Here is a 21232-nt window from a genome sequence, read left to right as displayed (position 1 = left end):
ACCTCGCGGCACAGCACCCACAGCCAAGCTCGGTCCTGCAGAGAGCACGTGCCGTGCCTCAGTTTACCCACCTTGCATCCGTGTCACAGAGGGACCAAGATAATTAATGCATCTCTAGGCTTGGTGGCTTGCAGCTTGCTCCTGGAGAGATCGGTCAGGACCTGGGTGCCCTGGGCACCCAGTGGGGTGCAGCCTGCAGCTGGGGACCCTCATTTGCAGACCCAAGCGCCTCGGGAGAAGGGCAGCACCCATGAGCCAGCATCGCGGGGTGGGGGTGTCGGTGTTTAACCAGATCTCCCTCAAACTTTCTCTGGCACGGAGCATCCTCTGCCCCGGGGGGGCCAGCACGGAGCCTGCCAGATAATTGCTGGGGTGAGTTTGCAGAAAGCCGCAGCTCCTGAGCAGAATTAATCATTCGTCGCCCTGGGAAATAATTACGGGCAGCGGAGATGGTCTTGTTAGCAGTGCAGTCCAGCGGGCGATGCACGCCGCAACGCTCTGCAGCCGCATCGTGGCCATGGGGCTGGGCTGGACACCATGATGGGCAGGGGTGAAACCCACCGGCTGCCCCCCCATACCCAACCCATGAGGTCACATCCTGCACCCGGCGCTTTTGCGGCAAAAGGCTGAGGGCTGGGGGAAACGCAGAGTGCCTGCTCAGCAAGGAGCATCCCCCAGCCTAATTGGGAACAAATGTTTGCAGCCTGGCCGGGGTTTCCTTGCTGGCTCAGAGTAAATCTTCCAGGGCTGCTGCTCTCCCTGCCCCTTCCCAGGGCAGCTCCTCGTCCCTCCTGGCCGGCAGCATCGGTGGGGCAAAGCCCTCGGGACATCCAGCTCCTGGAAGGAGCAAGAGAGGAGCAAGGCGGCAGCAGGGCACAACCCCTATTAGACATCAGAGAAACCCCTTCCCTGCCTGCAGCCCCAGAGATGCCAGGGGCCACCCAGCCCTTCCCATTGCCCCAGGCCCAGCTCCAGCAGCTGAGGGCATGGGAAGGGGTCTGGCCCCATGGGGACCCCAACCAGCAGCTGCAGCCCCTGGCCCCAGGCAGTCCCCAGCTGTGTCCAGGCTGGAAGGGCCACAATGCCCAGCTGTGCTTCCTCCTCCTCCTCCTCCCTCCTCCAGCCCTGCTCGAAGTCACGTAGCAGTGCCTGCCATGCACCCAGTGCCAAGCTCGCTGGCACCCTGCTGGGCCCCCACCCTGGGGCAGCACGCACCACCAGGGGCTGGGGGGCTGTGGCACCCTCAAACCTGCTGCCCCCCTCAGTCCTCTGCTGCTGCCAAACAGCCACCCCTGAGCACTCCGTGGGGATGGGGGGGACACACAGATGTCCCCATCCTGGGGGATCCTGACCCCAAGCATCCCCAAGGGACGTGGATGTCCCCACCCCAGGGGATTCTCACCCCAAGCATCCCCCAGGGACGTGGATGTCCCCACCTTGGGTGGCTCCTGTCCCTCAGCATCCCCCAGGGACATGGATGTCCCCACCCCAGGGTGTCTGACCCCAAGCATCCCCCAGGGACATGGATGTCCCCACCTTGGGTGGCTCCTGTCCCTCAGCATCCCCAGGGACATTGCTGTCCCCACTCCAGGGTATTCTGACCCTGAGCATCCCTCAGGGACACAGATGTCCCTACGCCAAGTGACTCCCAACCCAGAGCATCCCACAGAAGGAAGGGATACACAGATGCCCTCACCTTGGCGTGCCCCCCCAGCCCTGCCCCCAGCCTCCTGAGTCCTCCCCGGACTGCGGGGTCCCACCGTCCCTGGTGCTGGCTGAAGGAGAGGGGAGTGGGCACATGGAGAAAAGGCAAAGCAAAGGTATGAGGAGGAAGAGGGGAGCAAGGCCAGGGAGGAAGGAAACGCTCACTCGGGCACTTCCCGGTGTAGCCGCAGGCACCGAGGGCCGCCTTGCGGCAGACACCAAAACTGGGGGCCAGCACCCTCAGACAGCACCCAACAGCATGAGGAAACTGGGAGCTGGTGGAAAAGCCCAGCAGTCAGGCAGCGGGACCAGCCAGCTCAGGATAGATGTGTTGTGGAAACGAGGAGGAGGAGGAGGATGAAGGCGCACGGCAAGGCTCCATCGCCCCACTGCCCAGAGCTCTGGGGACCTGGAGCTGAATTACCCGGTCCCAGCGCTCCCTGTGCTGCTTAATGGCATTTCAATCCTGGCTGGAAGAGGCAAACCAGAGCTGGGACCAGGGAGCCAGACAGGATGTCTGGCCGGAGATGAGCTGGGAAGCCGATGCCTTCGGGGACCCCCAAGCCGGGGCATCCCCCCCTTCCCACCAGCCAGGCACCGAGACAGATGTGGCAGCACCCGGGAAAAAAAAAAAAACAAACAAACAAACAAACAAAAAAAAAAAAAAAACACCCCCCTGCCATGCAAAGAGTGGCTGGGGTCCCTGTTATTGCTGCTCCCAGATGTGGGGGACGTGGGGATCCCACCAGCTCCCAGAGGGTGCAAGGCTGGAAGGAGCTCTGGGTGGCTCTGGGTGGCCTTTGCCAGCAGAGGGGACTGTTGCTTGCCTCTCCAGAAGAGCTGGCCTGGAGTCCATCCCATGGGACAACTCGGGAGGGGACATTTACTCTTTTCCTCCTCGCCCTGGTGAGGACAGAGCTGGGACCCTCCCGTGGGAAAACCACCATCTCTCCGGGAGTGGGAGGACCTGAAGAAAAAAGTGGCCACAATTCTCTCCCCAGATGCTGTTTTCCTGCCTCTTTTGTTCACGGAATCCTCCCCAGTTTCAATTTTTAAACCTCCTCCCTTTGCCAGCCCCGCTGCCTTCCCCCCCTAAATAAATGGAGGCAGGGAAGGCGGCGGGGGCGGGGGGGAGGGAGAAGTGAAAATAATAATAATAAAAAAAAAATTCTCACCCCCACATGCTGCCCACAAAGCGATTCATAACCCCACCGTGACAGCTCGGCGGTGCGGGTGAAGGCTGTGAATGAAACCAAATGTTGAGCCGGCGCTTGCCAAATTTTGGAGGCTGCCGGCGAAACCGGCCGCAGGTCCCTGTTGGGCTCCCAGCTCTGCTGGGCGCATCCCCCGACACCCATCTGGAAAGCAAGGAGATCGCAGCTGGACACAGCTGGCTGCAGCACCCCGAGGCGGGGGGGTGGCGGGGATGATGCCCCTCCTGTCCCGTGTGTCCCCCGCCCCCCCCTCGAGGTGGTTGTCCCTGTGCAAAGGGATGATGGAATGGCTGGATCCTGGGCACCAGTTCAGCCATAGCTTGTGCTGGGGCCAAAACTGCCCCGGCCACCGAGAGCCACCGGTGTCCCCCGTGCAGCCGTCAGGACTGAGACCCCCCATGGGCTCCACCTGGGCTCCCCTGGCCCCAGATTTTGGAGCGGCGTGAGGTCGGTGAGCCGCCGTGGAGGGGTGCCTGCAGCCGAGCCCCCAGGCATGGGCACCAGCCACCCCCATGGACACCCCCAAGCCCACCGGCAGCCTTCCTACACCCCGGCACGGCGCTCAGGCTTGGGGGGGGTGGGGGTGGATTTTCCCAGCTGAGCCATGCCAGCGGGGGGAATCCAACCCCTCCAACCATCCTCCCAAAGCGTGAAGAGACACGTTGCCCTTCCCCAGGGCTGGGGAATCGCGGCGGTGTCTGCCAGAGCAGGGCTGGGCGTCGAGCCCATGTGGGCTGGAGCCAGCCCGGCTGTGGAAGGGTTAAATCCGGCTGCTCGCCCGGGTCTCAGGGGCCTCCCACTCGCCCGGTGGTGGAGTATGAATAGCTGCGTTCCCCTCCATTCCCAGCCACTGGCTTCCCTCCCTGCCTTCTTCCCTCTCCTCCAGAGCCCCAGCATCCTCCCCGGCATCCAGAGCTCCGGCATCCTCCAGAGCTCCGGCATCCTCCGGCAGCGCCGATGCTGAGCACGGAAAGTTTCGCTGGGGCGAGAGCCCTGGGCGAGGAATCACTGCAGATGTGGGACCTCAACAAGCGGCTGGAGGCCTACCTGGCCCGCGTGAAGTTCCTGGAGGAGGAGAACGAGGTGCTGCGAGCCGAAATCCAGAGTGCCAAGGGCAGCCCCGCGGGGGACTCGTGGAGGGCGAAGTATGAAGAGGAGCTGCGGACCCTGCGGGATGCGCTGGATCATGCCTTCAGGGAGAAGTGCACAGCCGAGCTGGCCAGGGACAACCTTTACGAGGAGGTCCAGCAGGTGAAAAGCAGGTGCCAGAAGGAGCAGGCGGCCCGAGAAGAAGCCAAGAAGCAGCTATCCCTGAGCAGGAAGGAGCTGGAGGAGGAGAGGCGAGCGCAGATCTGGCTGAAGGAGAGAGCCGTGCAGCTGGAGAAGGAGGTGGAAGCCTTGCTGGAGGTGCACGAGGAGGAGAAAGCGGGGCTGGACCAGGAGATCGCAAACTTCTCGCAGAGCCTGGAGACCTTCCGCTGCGCGCCGGTGGCTTTCCAGCCAGTGGAGGTGGAGGACTACTCCAAGAGGCTCTCGGAGATCTGGAAAGGGGCGGTGGAGACCTACAAGACAGAGGTGTCACAGCTGGAGGGTTCCCTCTGCCAGGCCAAGGAGAACCTCTGGAAGGCTGTGGAGGACAACCAGCAGAGCCAGCTGCAGCTCCAGCACCTGGAGAAGGACCTGGCGGGGCTCAAAGCACGGAAGGAGATGCTGGAGGAGAGCCTGGCCCGGCAGTGGCAGGAGCAGCGCGGGGAGGCAGAGAAATTTCAGGTGGGCAAAGGCGGTGGGGAGACACTGGTCCCCTGGGGAGGGGGAGAGCAGGGTGCTGGGGGTGCCTAGGGGGGTGCCCAGGGCAACGGAGCAGAGGGAGGGAGCAGACCCCAGGGCAGGGACGGCTGGTGGCCCTGGCTGAGCTGCAGATGGGGAGGAAGCTGGGGAGGGTGGGAGGAAGAGCAGAGCAGCTCGGGGACATCCTTGTCCCCATCACAAAGGGGACCTGGGGCGAGCAGCAGCCAGACACCACCTCCACCCCCCCACCCCCTGCCCCACGTCCTGCTGGGCTGCAGAGCCGGGGTCCCGCTGCCCCCCCAGGGCCGGCTGCGGGCAGAGGCTGCGGCGGGGTTGTGGGGAGGAGAAACTCTGAGCGACTTCGCTGCAGCTGCAGCCCAACAGCTGCAAAAGTCATTGAGGGGAGGGAGCTGGCGGAGGGGGGGGCGACGGGGCTGGGGGCCACCGCAGCCACGCCTGGGGAAGGGTCCCTCTTTGTTCCAGCCATGGGCGCACGGAGCAGGGGGTGCCACAGCCCCCAGAGATGGTTCTTTCCCACGCTGGCCTCCTGCAGGCCTGGATACCCCCCCAGCCTTCCCTCCCTCCCCCAGCAGCTCCCTCCCCATCGCCCCCCTCTCCCCATCCTCAGCACCCTCCCCGAGTAAACACCCAGTGGCCAGCACCCCTCTCCCCGCAGCATCCTGCGGGGTGCTGGGTGCAAGCGAGAGCCACCTGCGTGCTCCCACATCTGGCAGGGGTCTGGCAGGGCTGAGGTGTCCCTGACCCCCCCCCAACGCCCCCCACAGCTGGCAATGGAGGCCCTGGAGCAGGAGAAGCAGACCCTGCGGGTGCAGATCGCCCAGGTGCTGGAGGACAGGCAGCAGCTCATGCACCTCAAGATGTCCCTCAGCCTGGAAGTGGCGACCTACAGGTGAGGTCCCCAACGGGTGCGGGGGGGGGGGGGGGGGGGGGGGCGGTCTGGGGAGGTCTTGGGGACAAGTGAGGGGGTCTTGCCTAGGGGCAGCCCTGCGCCCCTCTTCCAGCCCTTCCAGATGGCCCCAGACAAAGGCAGGCTGCCAGGGGACTGGGGGGACAATTAGCATGAGAATAGGGGCTGTCCCCAGCCCAGGCGAGGGGCCTCCCCGGCAGAGCATGATGTCACCCGGCACAGCACGGACACTAATCCTGGGGACGGGGGATGGGAGGGGAGACAAGAGCAAGGGGGGGTTGCTCCGGTCCCCCCCAGCCCCTCACCGAGCCAGGCCAGGGTAACCAAACCACCCATAGCCCCTCCGTGCCTCAGTTTACCTGCAAAGGAGCCACCGTAGCCCAGCGGGGCAGCTGGGCTCTCACCGTGGTGCACCCACCCACCCCTCCCCAGCACCCAACCCCCAGCACTCACCCCCCAGCACCCACCCCGCTCCTCTCCTTGCAGGACGCTGCTGGAAGCGGAGAGCACCCGCTTGCAAATGCCAGCTGGGGAATACAAGCTGGCCAACGGCTTGCGAGGTAAGGGAGCACCAGCCCCAGCCCCAGCACCACCACCACAGCACCCCGGGGGGGTCGGGGGGTGAGGCTGAATATAGACATGAGCATTTTCCTGGCAGCAGTTGCTCGGCCGCAATAGGAAGGTGCGAACAGCGGCCGGGGGGCTCGAAGCCACCACAGCGCAGATAAGGGCTTATCTACTTCTTAGCCTCTTTTTTTAATTCAGCCCCCCTGCACGGGGAGGGCAGGAGCGGATCCACATGCCCAGCAGGACCACAGGCTATTAAGAAGCTCAACATTTCTTTTTTTCCTCCAAAAAATTAACGAGGAAAACCTGTCACCTGCACGCTTCCCCCAGCAGCGGGACCCGAGCGCGGCTGCAGCTGGGCAGAGCATCGTCCCTGCGTGATGCCAAATTCCCCAGGAGCATCAGCGTCGGCTGCACTCCAGAGAGGAATTTCCCACTTTCCATTAAGGGGCTGTTTAAAAATAGGAGAGGGGGCAGCGAGAGGCAGCCAGGCGGGCAGGGGAGGGCTGGGGGAACCACGCGAGCGGCTTTCCAGCACGCTCACCGTGCTCCTCCTCGCTCTTTGCAGATCTCAAGCTGGAGGTGGGCAGCAGCAGCAAGCTGGCACCGGTGAGCATCGAGGCCAGGCGGCTGCTGCCCTGGGACCACCATGCCAGCCCCTCCATCTTCCCCAGGGCAGAGGGGAGGGGGCCGACAGCAAAAGCCCAAAGTGACCCCCTGACACCCAAAAGCCAGAGCCCCGGTGCCAGGGAGCTCCAGAAAATCAGCTCAGTCCTCCATGCCACGGCACCACCGGCTGCCAGCATGGCCAGGGAGCCGGGTGGTCCCAGCTGCCCCACGCCGAGCCCCTCACAGCCTGGCAAAGCTGCCCCTCCTCTCTCCCCGGAACCCCCCAGCCCTGTGCCGCCAGAGCCAGGGAGCCCAGGGGGAGAGGGTCCCGCCTGGCCGGGGGGAGCCAGGGGTGAGATGGGCCAAGGGAAGGAGCATCCTCTGCCTGGAGCCATGGTGGAGACCCACGATGCCAGCGTCGAGCCCCCGGGAGCAGCAGCCCCCCCCAGCCTGCAGTTCCCAGCCCAGCTGGTCAGCGAGGCGCTGGAGGATGCTCTCAAGGAAATGAAAGACGATGCTCAGCCCAAAGAAGAGCCCACGCTCAGCGCCACATGGGCCCCCCGCGCCACCCATGCCCCTAGCCCCATTCCCCCCATCGATGCCTGCAAAGGGGCTGTCACAGAGGGGGTCAGGGAAGAGCAAGACCCCTCCGAGGGTGCCTGGGATGACGAAGCCCCCGAAGCAGAGGAGAGGGCTGGGGAAGCCGTGCTCCAGGGGCTGGCTGTGGAGAGCAGAACCCTGCGGGATGGAGCCACGTCCCCACCAGGACCACATCCCTGTGGCACAGCTGCTTGCCTAAGCGCTGCGGTGAGCCGGGAAGAGATGGGAGCATGGGAGGAGGAGATGCCCACTGCACTGAGCCCGAGGGAACCCGAGACAGTGGCCCACGAAGAGGCCATGAGTGGCCCTGGACAGATGGGGACCAGCTGGGAAGAGCGAGAGAGAGGGGAGGATGAGGCAGAGGCCCCAAGCATGGAGGCATCGCACCTCTCGGAGGATGAGAAGGAGAGGGGACCCCACAGCCCCCGCGGGGAGGAAGGTGATTTCCAGGATGAAAGAATGGATGCACAAGAAGGCGAGTCCCCCCAAAGGGAAGCTGAAGCTGCTCAAGCTGTCCTCATGGAAAGCCACCCAGTTTTGCCCACGGAAAGTCACCTGGAAGAGGACCTTGTTGATGGAGAGCAGGAGAAGTTTGAATATCGGGAAATACCCGTGTGCGAGATGGATCTGGCTGCAGAGGAGGAAAGGGGGCTGGAAATGCACCCAGGGCAGGAGACGTGCCCAGAGCAGGAGCCCTCGAGCATCCCTGAGGCCATCCCAGCAGAAGAGGCTTTATTGGGGGCTGAAGAAAATGCTGTGGAGAGGGAGGACCCAGGCAGAGCTAAAGATGGTGAGGGAGAAAAGGGAAAGGCCGGTGGGGAGCCGCTGGGAGGAGAAGACCCCTGGGCAGGGGAGGCTGTGGGACCCGAAACCCTGGGACAGGAGAGTGGAGCCCAGGAGGAGCCCAGGGACCTGCAGGAAAATGGCTTTGCAGGAGAGGTGCAGGAGCAGGAGCCGGAGCTGGAGCCAGGAGAGGAGCCCTGGGGCGGGGAGGGTGATGGCAACGGCCAAAAAGCCCATGCGGAGGACTGGGAGGTGACAGCAGAGGACACAGAGGGGACTCTAGGGACAGAAGAGCCAGCCTGGGCAGATGACACCCCGACAAGTGCAGGAGGGCTGGAGAGTGAAGAGAGAGATGGCACGTCGCCAGCAGAGCTGGAGGAAACCCAGGAAGATGATGAAGAAGATGCTGAGAGCCAGGGGATGAGCCAGCAGCAGCCGCCGCCGGAGGCTGAGCCAGCCCCAGAGCTGGCAAGGGCTGAGCAGGATGGGACCGCGGGGCAGCCTGCCCAGGCACCCGCAGATGCCCCCTGGCACGGGGACAGCCGGGAGGCAACCGAAGCTCCGGAGGAGCCATGGGAGGTGCAGGATGAAGATGCTGATGATGAGCTCGGCTCAGAGCCGGGACAGCCAGAGAGCAGCAGCACCGGCCTTGTGGCACTTCAGCCGGTGCCAGGTACCAGCAGGGAGAGCAGCGAGTTGGCGGAGGAGGATGCTGAGCGCTCGGAAGAGCTGGACCCAGCATCTGGGATGGGCAGGAGGATGGAGCTGGAGGCCACGCTGCCCGACAGCACGCCCTTGGACCTCTCCGAAGGGGAGATGCTGGCCGCGGGCGCACCCAGCCAAAACCCTGCGGAGACTGAGGAGCCCACAGAGGCAGCCCCTGCCTCTGGAACAGCTCCGGAGGAGGAAGGGTGGCTGGAAAGGAGGGACAAGCCACCAACTCCCACCATGCCTGAGAGCCAGGAGGAGGAGGCAGGGACAGAGGCAGCCCCTGCGGCAGAGGGTGTTGAGGAGGAGGAAGGTTATTTCATGGTCTCTGCTCCCAACCAAGAGGTGTCCAGCTCGGAGGAGGCTGAGATCTCCGAGGACTTTGAAGAAATCAAAGTTGAAGCAACCGAAGCCAGCAAAGATGAGCTGGAAGCTCCGGGAGAAGCATCTCCGGTGCCAGAGGATGAAGGGCACTTCGAGGCGTTTGTTGGTGAAGCAGAGGAAGACCTGAAGATGCCCACAGAAGAACCTGAGATGCCAAAGGATGAGGATGAGGATGATGCTGGAGGTTTTACTGCTGAGCTGGAGGAAGACCCGGCTGTGCTTGAAGCAGATCCCGGCTCCCCCGGGGCTGCAGGGCAATTAGCAGGTGGCACTGATGAGCCAGCCCAGGGTGCCACGGGCACCGGCGCGGGTGAGGGACCGGCACGCTTGGAGGGTTTGGCTGCTGAATCGGACGAGGAGATTCCGCTCGCTCTGGAGAGCGATGCCGGCAGCACCAAAATGCTCCCTGGCTGCAACCTGGGGCTGGTGGGGCAGGAGGAGGAGGAGGAGGAGGAGGAGGAGGAGGAGGAGGAGGAGGAGGAGGAGGACCCCGGCACAGCTCCCCATGACACGGCTGTGCCCATCCCCCCAGCACTCCAGACCCCCACAATGCCCGTTTCTTTGCAGCCTGACCAAGCAGAGCAGACATCGGATGAGCAGCCACCTGCGGAGGAGGAAGCACTGGAGGGTGACAACCCTTCCCCAGCCGGGGATGAGGAGCCCCCCGAAGCCGACCCACCTCGGCCGGGCTCCCCACCGGAGCAGGGAGGTTTTCCAGAGATGATTAAAGAAAGCCTGAGCGCGGCTGATCTCTCTGCAAAGGTGTCGGCAGACGTCATGAAAGACTCGGATATATTGGAAATAGTCGAGCAAGCCCTGGAGTTCAACCAGGAGCTGGTGATGGGAGTGAGGGCGGCTGAGGGTGGGCAACGGGATCCCGGCGGGACTGAGCTCCCCCGGGACACTGGGGAAGACTCCTCGCCTGCCTCGTCCAGTGAGGAGGAGCCGACGGTGCAGGAGGCACCGGCAGATGCGGCAATGGCAACAGAGGGTCCGGTTCGGGCTGAGAACGGGCTGCACCGGGAGGCCAGCCTGGAGGATCTGACTGAATTCACCGAGGAGGTGCTGAACGGCATCACCGATGCCCCACCGGCACAGGAGTTCCCCACCGAGACCGCAGACCCCACCGCGGTGATGCCACTACAGCCCTCAGCTCCTGGAGATGTCACCCCCGCCACCAAGCTGGCCGATGCCACCCCGCGTGGCAAGCACGGCGGAGCCGACACCGGCCCCGTACCGTCCGCTTTGGGGGGGGACGTCTTGTGCCTTGCACCCGACCAGCCGCCAGCGTGCCGGCTGAGAGCTGAGCAGGAGCCCTGGTCCTCAGGGGACGAGTGATGGTGGCCAGGGGGGGACCCCTCCGGTAGCCCCCTCCCTGCCAAAACCCAGCCCCCTCACTTTACCCACCCACCCACCTAAAGCTTCTCCATCTCTTTATGATTTTTTTTAACACCTTTGTGTGGATTTTTTGCACCCCTTGTCAGAGTGAAGAACCACCAAGCTCAGTTCCCTGCCCAGCCCCCCCAAATTCGCATGCTTGCTCCGGGACCCCAGCCTCATTTTCTGCCCCCTCTGGGTGGGTTGCCGCGGCTGTATTTAATTTAAACCCCATATTTCCCCCTTCCTTGCAATCTCCCCCCCTTCAACCCCCCAGCACACCTGCCCCAGGAAGCCCAGCTGGAAGCTGGGGACCCCCACAGGCTGTACCCCCAGACCCAGCGCCTCGGGGTGAGGGCACCCCCGGGGTCCCCTGCCCCCACCTGCCGACACTCGTGGGGCTGACCCATGCCAGATGTATTCGCTGCCTTGACGTTAATTTAATAAAGCCTCGTCCTCCCACTCGGACCCGCTGCAGCCCAGCTCTCCTCATTGCCATGGCTAGGGGGCTCGGGAGGGGGGGCTCGGGGGGGGGGGGGGGGAGGTGCTCGGGGGCAGCAGCCCTGGGGCACAGCTTGCAGAGCTTGCACTTCCAGGCTGCTTTCCATCAGGAAAACGCACCTGGGGCTGTCCAACAGCACGGGCTGGGGACATGGTCCCCAGGATAATGCTCCCCCATCCCTGAGGCAGTGCAGCCCCCCGGGGCCATGCTACCCCATCCCTGGGGTGATGCAGCCCCCTGGGGTGATGGTTCCTCATCCCTGAGACAATGTTCTCCCATCCCTGAGGTGATACAGCCCCCCAGGGCGATGGTCTTCCATCCCTGGGGTGATCCAGACCCCCAGGGCAATGCTCTCCCATCCCTGGGGTGATGCAGACCCCCAGGGCAATGTTCTCCCACCCCTGGGGCAATGCAGCCCCCCTGGGTGATGCTCCCCCACCCCTGGGGTGATGCAGCCCCCCACGGCGATGCTTTCCCATCCCCAGGGCGATGCTCCCTCACCCCTGGGGTGATGCAGCCCCCCAGGGCCATGCTCCCCCACCCCCAGGGCCCCACAGATGCCACTCAGGGCTCGCTGCCGGGCAGACACTTCCCTGACCTCCGCCTGGACCTGCGGGTGGGAGCAGGATGGGATCCCAGCCAGCCCAGCCCCGTGCCAGCGCCTCCAGCCATGAGCCAGCACAACCAGCCGCTATTCCTGCCCGGATGGGGCAGGCTGCCCACCCCCGGGAGCTGCCGGGGACCCCACGTGCTGCGGCGGGGACCCCGTCATCCTGGCAGATGCATCTTTACCCCTTCTCCCAAAGGGTGCTGGGCTTCGGGGGGGTGATGCGAGGAGCCGGGGGGGGCTCAATCACCCCGTTGTGTGGCCAAGCGTGGGGCAGGCACGGGAAGAGCCGCATAAATCAGCCTCCGGCCAGAGAATGGGCTCCTTTATCCTGAGCGAAGGGCTGAGTCACCCTGGGCAAGGGGACGAGGGGACCCAGGCGGTGATGGCATCCCCTGGGGACCGAGCGCCGAGCACCCACGGGTGTGCTCAGCACTGCTCCTTGGGTGCCCAGGGACCGGCCGCCCGCCTGGCTGTCCCCACTGCTCGCCCACACGCCGGATTTAGCCCAACCATCCCAGTGCCAGCACCCGGAGATGCTGGGAGCCAGGGACCGATAAGGACCCGACGTTTATCTGCCTTCTTCCATGCGAAGCCCCCGGCCCCCTCCCCTGCCCGAAGGCGACGGTTTCCTTTTAAGGCTAAACTCCAACAGATCCAAACACCGTAATAAAAAAAAAAAAATAACCTCTCTGATTAGTTTAATCAGGCGCTGAGTCTGCGTTTAATCAGCCTTTGGCCCCAGCACACCCCTCCAGTGGGGCCTGGGCAGCATCACCCGTCGGTGGCCGATGGCAGCTCTGGCAACATCCCCCCCTCCCCCCCCCAAGACCCCCAGTGTGTCGTCCCCCCCCCCAAGCGGTCCCAGGGTCCCCAGAGCAGGAGGGATGGTGGCAGGATGCTGCGGAGGAGATGGCGGTGAGGCAGGGGGTGACATTCCTCCCGAAATTAATCCACATTCCAGCCGGTGCTGACAAAGCGATGAGGGGGGACAGATGGCGGGGGAGGGGGGGGAGGGGGAGCCCCTTGCTTGCCCCGAGGAGGAGGAGGAGGAGGAGGAGGAGGAGGAGGAGGAGGAGGGTGGGATGAAGCTGCCAAGGGGCTGGGGGTCACCCGGTGGGGTGGGGATGGCAGCAGCCCCCCAGGGCGGCAGCCGGGAGAGCAAAACACCAGCAGGGCTCGGCTGCGGGAGACGCGCGAGTGTGTCCCCAACAGCACCGAGTGTGTCCCCATGTCACCAAGTGTGCCCCCAATGGTACCGAGTGTGTCCCCATGGCATTTAGTGTGTCCCCAATGGCACCAGGCATGTCCCCAATGGCACCGAGCATGTTCCCGATGGCACTAAGTGTGTCCCTGATGGCACCAAGCATGTCCCCAGTGGGACTCACTGTGTCCCCAATGGCACTGTGTCCCTGATGGCACCAAGTATGTCCACGATGGCACCAAGCGTGTCCCCAACAGCACCAAGTGTGTCCCTGGTGGGAGTCACTGTGTCCCCAATGAGACCAAGTATGTCCCCAACAGCACCAAGTGTGTCCCCGATGGCACTGTGTGTCCCTGATGGCACCAAGTGTGTCCCAAACAGCACAAAGCGTGTCCCCGATGGGACCAAGCATGTCCCCAATGGCACTGAGCGTGTCCCCAGTGAGACCAAGCGCATCCCTGATGGGACGGATTGTGTCCCCAACAGGAACAAGCATGTGCCTGATGGGACCAAGCGTGTCCCCGATGGGACTGTGTGTGTCCCCAGTGGCACTGACCATGCCCCTGGTGGGACCAAACGTCCCCAGTGGCACCGAGAGTGTCCCCAATGGAACAGAGTGTGTCCCCAGCGGGATTAAGCATGTCCCTGATGGATTAAGTGTGCCCCGATGGGACCAAGTGTGCCCAGGTCCCCCCATACGTGACCCCAGTGGGGGGCTGCAGCTCAGGGACCCCCACCCCCCCAGACCCAAAGCCACCAGACCAAAGCAGAGGCTGTCAGCCCCTGTGGCCATCACCCCCCCACCCCCCCCAGTGCCACCCATCCCATTTTGGGGACCACACTGCTTTTGGGGGACAGAAGGAGAAGCGGAGGTGCCAACCCCACTCCCAAATCCTGCTGGCACGCCCGGATGGAAGCACCACGTTGGTGCACGCACGTGTGCGAAAGGGTGGGCAGGTTGCAGGGGGTCCAGGGGTGGGAGAGGGGGGTCAGGCGTGGGGCTGGCCCCCCCGCAGCCCCCCAAAGCCTGGCCCCCCGCCAGCCAGGGAAGGGTTTTGTTTCCTTTGAGGCTGGAGAGGGGGATTTCAATGGAGCCCACACAAAAACTCCCTGTGGGGTGAGTCCGCGCCAGGATGGGGGGGGGGGGGGGGGGGAGCGAGGCGGGGGGGGGGGGGGGACGAGGTGGGATGACCTCAGCGATGACTTCATTCCGCTCACAGCTCCCAAAAAATCATGGGAACCTTATAAGGGAAGGACTAAAAATACAGCTGGAGGGGCAGGGGCAGCCTCCGCTCCCCCTCCCCAAAATGAGCCCTCGGAGATGCTAAAAGTGGGCCAGCAGGAGCCACGCTGGGGCCACCGCTCCCCAAGGGGGGTGCACGGTGGGGGCAGTTGATGGGGGGGTCAACACCCCCCCCCCCCCCCGGGACAGGTGGGCTGGCCCCCCACGCGAGACCAAGGCAGGGATGCAGGCAGTGGTTGCCCCCCCAGCATCACCATCCCCCCCCCCCCCCCAGCATCATCCCTTCAGCACCCCCAGCGATGCGCTGGGATGAGGGGGGGGGGGCTCGCCCTTCACCCGGGTCAGCCACCCCCCAGGAATAGCTCCCGCTAGCTATAAAAAGCTCTGGCCCAGTTTGGGGGGCTCTCCCAGCTGCCGGGTTGTGACCCCCCCACACACCACCACCAGCGACAGCTGCTCCCAGATCCCAAATCGGGGTGGCAGGGATGCCTGCGGCCAAGCCCCAGGACCGGAGCCCCGCCGGGAATGCACGCCTGGGGCTGTCCGTCACGGGGGGGAAGGGGGGGGGGGGGGCACAGGGTCCCTGGGGCGACGCTCCCCCCCCCCCCCGGGGTGATACACCCCCATTCCAAACCCAATTCCGCCCCGCCGCAGGTCCCACCCCCCCAAAACGCTCCTTTGCACCAAAACGCTTGGGGGAGGACAGGGCACCCCCAACCAGCACCCCAGACCCCCTCCCCAGCTGCGCCGCGGAGGGTCCCAGCACCCATCAACATGGTACAGGATGTGCTCCCTCCCCCCCTCTCCCCCCCCAGCATCACGAGGGGGTCGTGGGGCAGGAGCGGGATGGGAAAAGGGCTGTGGGGTGGGAAGCCCCCACACGTGTGTGCCAGCACCGTGCCTCAGTTTCCCTTCTCATCCAGCCTGCCACAAGGATGGGCAGAGAGGGAGCCCCCCCACCCCCGCCCCCCCAGGCCATCCCAGTACCACCCCAGAGCACCCAGTCACACCCATCCCATGTGAACTGGGGGGCAGCGGGTGCCGGAGGTGACTCACCCCCCCCGGACGCAGCAGCCGGAGGAAACGTCGACAAAAGCATCTCCTTCCTCACGGCACAACCGGTCCCCAGTACGCAGGTGGCACTGGGACAAACTGGGCTGTCCCCCTGCCCAGGATACCTGGCCATGGATCCGACCCCCAGGGCCAAACCGGCCACCGACATTGGGGTGCTGAACCCCCACCGAGCCATCCCTGGGGGTGCGGGGCACAGGGCCAGGCAGGGGTCACGCCGTCGGGGACAGGGGACAGGATGTGACCCGTGCCAGCCCTGAGTCACCACCAGCTGCTGGTGCTGGATCCGGCCCCGGGAGGGGACAGGGAGGTCCCCTGGCCCCAGAGCTCCTTGTTCCAAACAGCCCCAGCGTGGCCAGGGACCCCCAGCCCAGTTTGGGGACCTCATGCCCAGTCTGGGGACCATGTGCCCAGTTTGAGGACCCAGTTCCCACACTGGGGACCATGTGCCCAGTTTGGGGACCCCATTCCCACTTTAGGGACCACGTGCCCACTTTGGGGACCTCACTCCCAGTCTGGGGGCCACATGCCCAGTTTAGGGACCCAGTTCCCACTTTAGAGACCACGTGCCAGTTTGGGGACCCAGTTCCCAGTCTGGGGACCACATGTCCAGTTTGGGGGATTCAGTTCCCACTTTAGGGACCACGTGCCCAGTTTGGGGACCCAGTTCCCAGTCTGGGGACCTCATTTCCAGTCTGGAGACCATATGCCCATTTTGGGGATCCAGCTCCTACTTTGGGGACCACATGCCCAGTTTGGGGACCCAGTTCCCACTATTGGGGACCTCATTCCCAGTCTGGGGACCACATGCCCAGTTTAGGGACCCAGTTCCCACTTTAGGGACCACATGCCCAGTTTGAGGACCCAGTTCCCACTTGAGGAACCACATGCCCAGTTTGGGGACCACATGCCAACTTTGGGGACCCCCTGCCCCCTTTGGAGAACCTCATTCCCAGTTTAGAGACCCAGCTCCCAGTTTGGTGACCCCATGGCAGACCCTGCTCCCAGCCCCTCACCATCAGCCCCACTGCAGCAGCTTCTTGCAGGAATTCAGACCAAATCCCCACCCCCCACCCCCAGCAGGTGGGATGGGGGTCACTGAAACCCCAGTGGGGCGACAACTGCCCAGCGGGGTTGGGTTTCGGGGGGGGGGGGGGGGGGGGGGGGGGGGCGGGATTTATCACCTCCAGGCTTATGGGACCCCCCTGGCACAGGGCTAGGGGGGCAGGGCAGCCCCCCACGAGCCAGCGAGAGGCCTGGCTGCTTGTCCAAACATGGCCAGTGATTTTGGAGCTGGCTTGAAGGGGTGGCCACGGGGGGGGCGCAAGGGGCAGCCCCCCGCCATCACCTTCCTCCTTCTCCCCCCCAGGGTTTATTCCCATCTGATCATGTCGTCCCCCCCCCCGCCCCAAACCAGCCCAGCAGGGCAACACCCCACAGGATGGTGGTCTCTGCCTGGCAGCCCCCCAACACGGGGACATGGGGGCCCCCCAAACTCCCCCAGCTGTTGGCAGCCCCCCCAAATATTGGGAAGGGGGGGCCCCCGCAGCCAGGCACCTCCCGACTGGGGCACACCCCCCAAAAGCCGCTCCCCGTTGGGGGGCACCAGGGCCCCCCCCCAGGGACCCCCGGGATCGGGAGCTCAGAGCACCACGCCGCCCCCTACAGGACGACGGCAGCGTTCGGAATTCCCACTCTTTTATCCGATTGCTCAACCGGCTCCAGCCAATGAGAGAAAAGAAATCAGCCCGGGAGGCGGACCCGGGAGATAGCACAACCAATCGAAAGCCACCGAGACGCTCCACCTCCCGACCCAGCCCGGAAGAAGGAACAACCAATGAAAATCGAGGTGAGTGGGAGGGGGCGCGGCGGCGGGCGGGTGACAGAGGGAGTCGCGGCCAATGGGAACGGAGCGAGGGGCGGAGGGGGCGGTTCCCGCAGGAGGGTTCCCAGCCAATGGGGACCGCGGGGGGCGTGTCCCCGGCTTCCAGAGAGTTCGGAGACGGGGAGCGGAGCGGCGGCGGCGGCGGTGAGTGGGGTCGGGCCCCCCCCCGGGCCCCCCCCGGCCTGACGCCCCCCTCCCCGCCCTCCCGTCAGCGGCAGGGCCCGGCCCGGTGCTGGGGGCACCCCCGGGAGCGGGGCCTGGGCCTGGGGCGGGGGCGCCGGGGCCTGTCAGCAGGGGGAGGCCGGGCCCCGCCTGTCGTCAGCCGGTTCGGGGGTGGGCCGTGACCCCCAGGGGGTACCCGGTTCTTGGGGGGGGTGCCCCACGGGGGGGCTGCGGGCTGGCTGTCCCCACGCTGTCACGGCCTGGGGACCCGAGTGGCACCGCGGCCCAGCGGCCGCCCCCCGCCATGGGGGGGCTCGGGGGTGCCCGGGGGGAAGGGGATGCCCGAGCCCCGCGGGTCGGATCCAGCCCTGGTCCTGGGGGGCTGCCAGCCCTGGGGGGGCCGAGCTGGTGGCCTTTCTTAACCACTTATTTACCTCCTGCCAGGGGAGCCAGGATGGGCAGGGGACAGGACAGGTGCTTCCCCCCGTGTGCCCCCCCCCCCCCCGTGTCGCAAGATAAACACATCCACGCCCCGCGTGGGGCTTATCGACTGCCGGCACATTGCCCGGTGCGGGGGGGGAGCAGCTGGGACAGGGGACAGGGGAGCCTCCGCCACCCCACACCCCATGGGATGCTGCTGCTGTGGGGAAACTGAGGCAGGGCTGTGCGTGCCGGGCGCGGGGAGGAGAACGGGGATAAAGGCCTTGGTGAGTCCCATGGGGGGGTGGTCCTGGGCTAGGGAAGGGTGTTATGGGCTGGGGTGGGGTCCCGGGCTGGGGCTGACGGCCGCCTCCTCTCACAGCACATCAAGAGCAAGAAAGATGGTGAAGGAGACGGGATACTACGACCTGCTGGGCGTGCGGCCGGGAGCCAGCCTGGATGAGATCAAGCGGGCGTACCGGCGCCTGGCGCTGCGCTACCACCCCGACAAGAACCCCAGTGAGGGCGAGCGGGTAGGTGCAGCCCCCCCTGGCCCCCCCCAGCTCTCTGGCCCCTTGTCTCACCCCCTTTTCTCCCCCTTCCCCAGTTCAAGCAGATCTCCCAAGCCTATGAGGTGCTATCGGACGCCCACAAACGGGCACTCTACGACCGCGGCGGGGAGCGAGCCATGAAGGAGGGCGGCCTGGGGAGCCGAGGAGGGAGCAGCGGATTCGGCTCCCCGATGGACATCTTTGACCTCTTTTTTGGCGGAGGAGTGCGGATGCGTGGCCGGGCGGACAGGCGAGGTACCCGCCAGGACCCCAGGGTGCTGGGGAGGGGACTGACACCCAGGCACGGTGCAGTGCTGGCTCGGGGGGCACTGGGATCCGGTTGGTGGCCTGTGGGCCACCTCCCTCCCGCGGTGCACAGCCCGACGCGGTTCCTCGTCATCCTCATTACTTTCTCCATTTGCCCCTCTTCAAAGGGCCCTTCCCTGTCCCTGTCCCAGCTTTCCCCCGCCATCCCCAGGGCTGCGACTGAGTCAGCCCAGCGCTGCCCTTGGCTCCCCGCGAGCCCCGGGGGAGGCTGCAGCAAGACGCTGGGTGTGCAAAGCTGCTCCGGTGACTGTATGGATGCTTTTGGCCTGGGTCACACGGAGAGGGTGACTCGCCACAGCGTTTCTTGCTGAAGTGGCACGATTTAATAGCAGGGCAATTAGGAGGCCAAGGGGAGCGTCTCGGCAAGTCCAGGTAGAGCCTCTCCAGCCCGTTGAGACGATAAGCTGGAGGGTGGCCGGGCAGCGCAGGGCCCTGGGGTAAGAGCCATGCCCGACCCACGCCACGGATCCAGGGCCGCCCTGGGGCAGCTGGCAAGGTCTGGGCTTGGAGACGCAAAGAGATCCCTGCTAGAGGCTCTCCTGAGCCCTCACGCTCAGCTTAAAGCTCTTTCTGTCCCTGCCACCACCCCCGAGGATGAAGCGAGACTGGCTCTGGAGGGACGCTGTCGGCCACCGCTCCCTGCGGAGAGCCGGTGGTGGTGGCTGCTGCGGCGGGCGGCGTCCGTCTGGTTGCGGCTTCAGGGGGCTGGCGTGCGGCTGGGCGCTGATCCGGGCTGTCCCCTCCATCCATCCAGGGAAGACGGTGGTGCACCAGCTCTCGGTGTCGCTGGAGGACCTCTACAACGGCACCACGCGCAAGCTCTCCCTGCAGAAGAACATCATCTGTAGGAAGTGCGGAGGTGAGCGCCGGAGGGGCCGGGGTACCCGGGGGTCCTCCCCAGCCTGGCTGCTCACCCCTCTGCCTCCCTCACCGCAGGCTGCGGGGTGCGGGAAGGGGCGCAGAGGAGGTGCCCCAAGTGCCACGGCTCGGGCATGGAGGTCCGCATCCACCAGCTGGGCCCCAGCATGATCCAACAGATCCAGACGATGTGTTCCCAGTGCCAGGGCCAGGGCGAGTGGATCCGGCCTCGGGACTGCTGCCTCACCTGCAACGGCCGCAAGGTCGTGCGGGAGAAGAAGATCCTCAGCGTTCACCTGGATAAAGGTGAGGAGGGGCCGCGTGGGGGAGCGGGGTCACCCCTGAAACAGCCCCCCCATGCCCTGAGCTCTCCCCACGCACCCCACAGGCATGAAGGACGGGCAGAAGATCACCTTCCATGAGGAAGGAGACCAGGTTCCCGGCTTGGAGCCTGGGGGACATCATCATCGTCCTGGATCAGAAGGAACACCCTGTTTTCAGACGCAGCGGTGACGACCTCATCGTCAAGAGGGAGATCAGCCTGGCAGACGCCCTGTGCGGCTGCCGACAGGTCATCCGCACGCTGGACAACCGGACCTTGCTCGTCTCCTCCCAGCCAGGTGGGATGGGGTGGGATGGGATGGGGAAAGGATGGGGATGGGGATGGGGATGGGGATGGGGATGGGGATGGGAGGGGGATGGGGATGGGAGGGGGATTGGGATGGGGATGGGGATGGGGATGGGGATGGGGATGGGATGGGATGGGATGGGATGGGATGGGATGGGATGGGATGGGATGGGATGGGATGGGATGGGATGGGATGGATGGGATGGGATGGGATGCTCTGCAATACCCCTGTGAGGAGCCGGGGGGGCACCAGAGCTGCTGGACACAGCAAGGTGACGCTAAGCTCTGTCTCAGGTGACGTTATCCGACCTGGGGACCTGAAGTGTGTCCCCAACGAGGGGATGCCTGTCTACAGGAGCCCTTTCCAGAAGGGAAAACTCATCGTGCAATTCCAGGTGAGGAGCCGGAGCCAGGCAGGACCAGGCATCTCCCATCCCTGGGGTCCCCGTGTGACCACCCCACGCCTCCATCTCCCTTTTTCCTGTCACAGGTGAAGTTCCCCGAGCCCGGCTGGCTGCCCACCGACCGCCTGCGCCAGCTCCAGGCCTTCTTCCCCCCCCAGGAGGAGGTGATGGCCACGGAGGACACGGAGGAGGTTGAGCTCAGTGACTACACATCCCACAGCGGCCCGGGCCGGCGGCCCTACACCGGCGAAGCCTACCACGAAGACGACTTCGAGGACGGCATGCGCCAACACGTCCAGTGTCAGACCTCATAGCTGGGGGGGCCGGAGCCCCCCGCGCATGGCAGCGGGCTCAGCCCCACGGGGTCACGGGGCAGGGAAGGGGGCTCGGAGAGCCGTCACGTTCAGGGATGTACATAGGTCGCCTTTCCGACAGCGCTGAACCACCCCCGACCCTCCCGGGGAGGCAGGCACGGGGCTGCCCCGCTTTGGGGGTCCCCCCAAACCCCCCTGCCAGGGGAAGGGGCCGGGGATGAGGCCCCTCTGACCTGCCCTCGAGAGGGGGGGCTGCATCCTCCCTTTGGCTCCGTGTTGGTGGAAGAGCCGCTGCTGCTGCGCTGGTGGGCTCGGTGGCCGCATCCAGCCGTTGCCAGCCCAGCGGGCACGTCCCGCGCCAGGAAAGCTCAGCCCTGGGCTGATAACGAATTGG

General features: G+C 65.3%; 2 protein-coding genes across 2 annotated transcripts; both read left to right on the top strand.

The window, feature by feature from the left end:
- The first annotated feature begins 3786 nt into the window (after window positions 1-3786).
- NES (nestin) lies at window positions 3787-11123 on the top strand. The gene is made up of 4 exons (XM_055791747.1): window positions 3787-4688; window positions 5492-5616; window positions 6121-6194; window positions 6770-11123. The coding sequence occupies exons 1-4, from the start codon at window positions 3876-3878 to the stop codon at window positions 10621-10623; spliced, it is 4866 nt and encodes a 1621-aa protein (XP_055647722.1). The 5' UTR covers window positions 3787-3875; the 3' UTR covers window positions 10624-11123.
- A 6569-nt stretch (window positions 11124-17692) lies between these two features.
- Window positions 17693-21226, top strand: LOC101916589 (dnaJ homolog subfamily A member 1-like). Its single transcript, XM_005236383.4, is given in 9 exon segments — window positions 17693-18043; window positions 18139-18289; window positions 18364-18562; window positions 19389-19493; window positions 19571-19798; window positions 19881-19942; window positions 19944-20112; window positions 20415-20515; window positions 20611-21226. Coding segments are annotated over 8 exon segments (1224 nt in total). The 5' UTR covers window positions 17693-18043; window positions 18139-18157; the 3' UTR covers window positions 20839-21226.
- The last annotated feature ends 6 nt before the right edge of the window (window positions 21227-21232 follow it).

The sequence above is a fragment of the Falco peregrinus genome, chromosome 19, assembly GCF_023634155.1.
Source record: "Falco peregrinus isolate bFalPer1 chromosome 19, bFalPer1.pri, whole genome shotgun sequence".
NCBI lineage: Eukaryota > Metazoa > Chordata > Aves > Falconiformes > Falconidae > Falco > Falco peregrinus.
The sequence above is the reverse complement of the archived record's forward strand: the minus strand, read 5'-3'. Positions and strand labels throughout refer to the sequence as shown.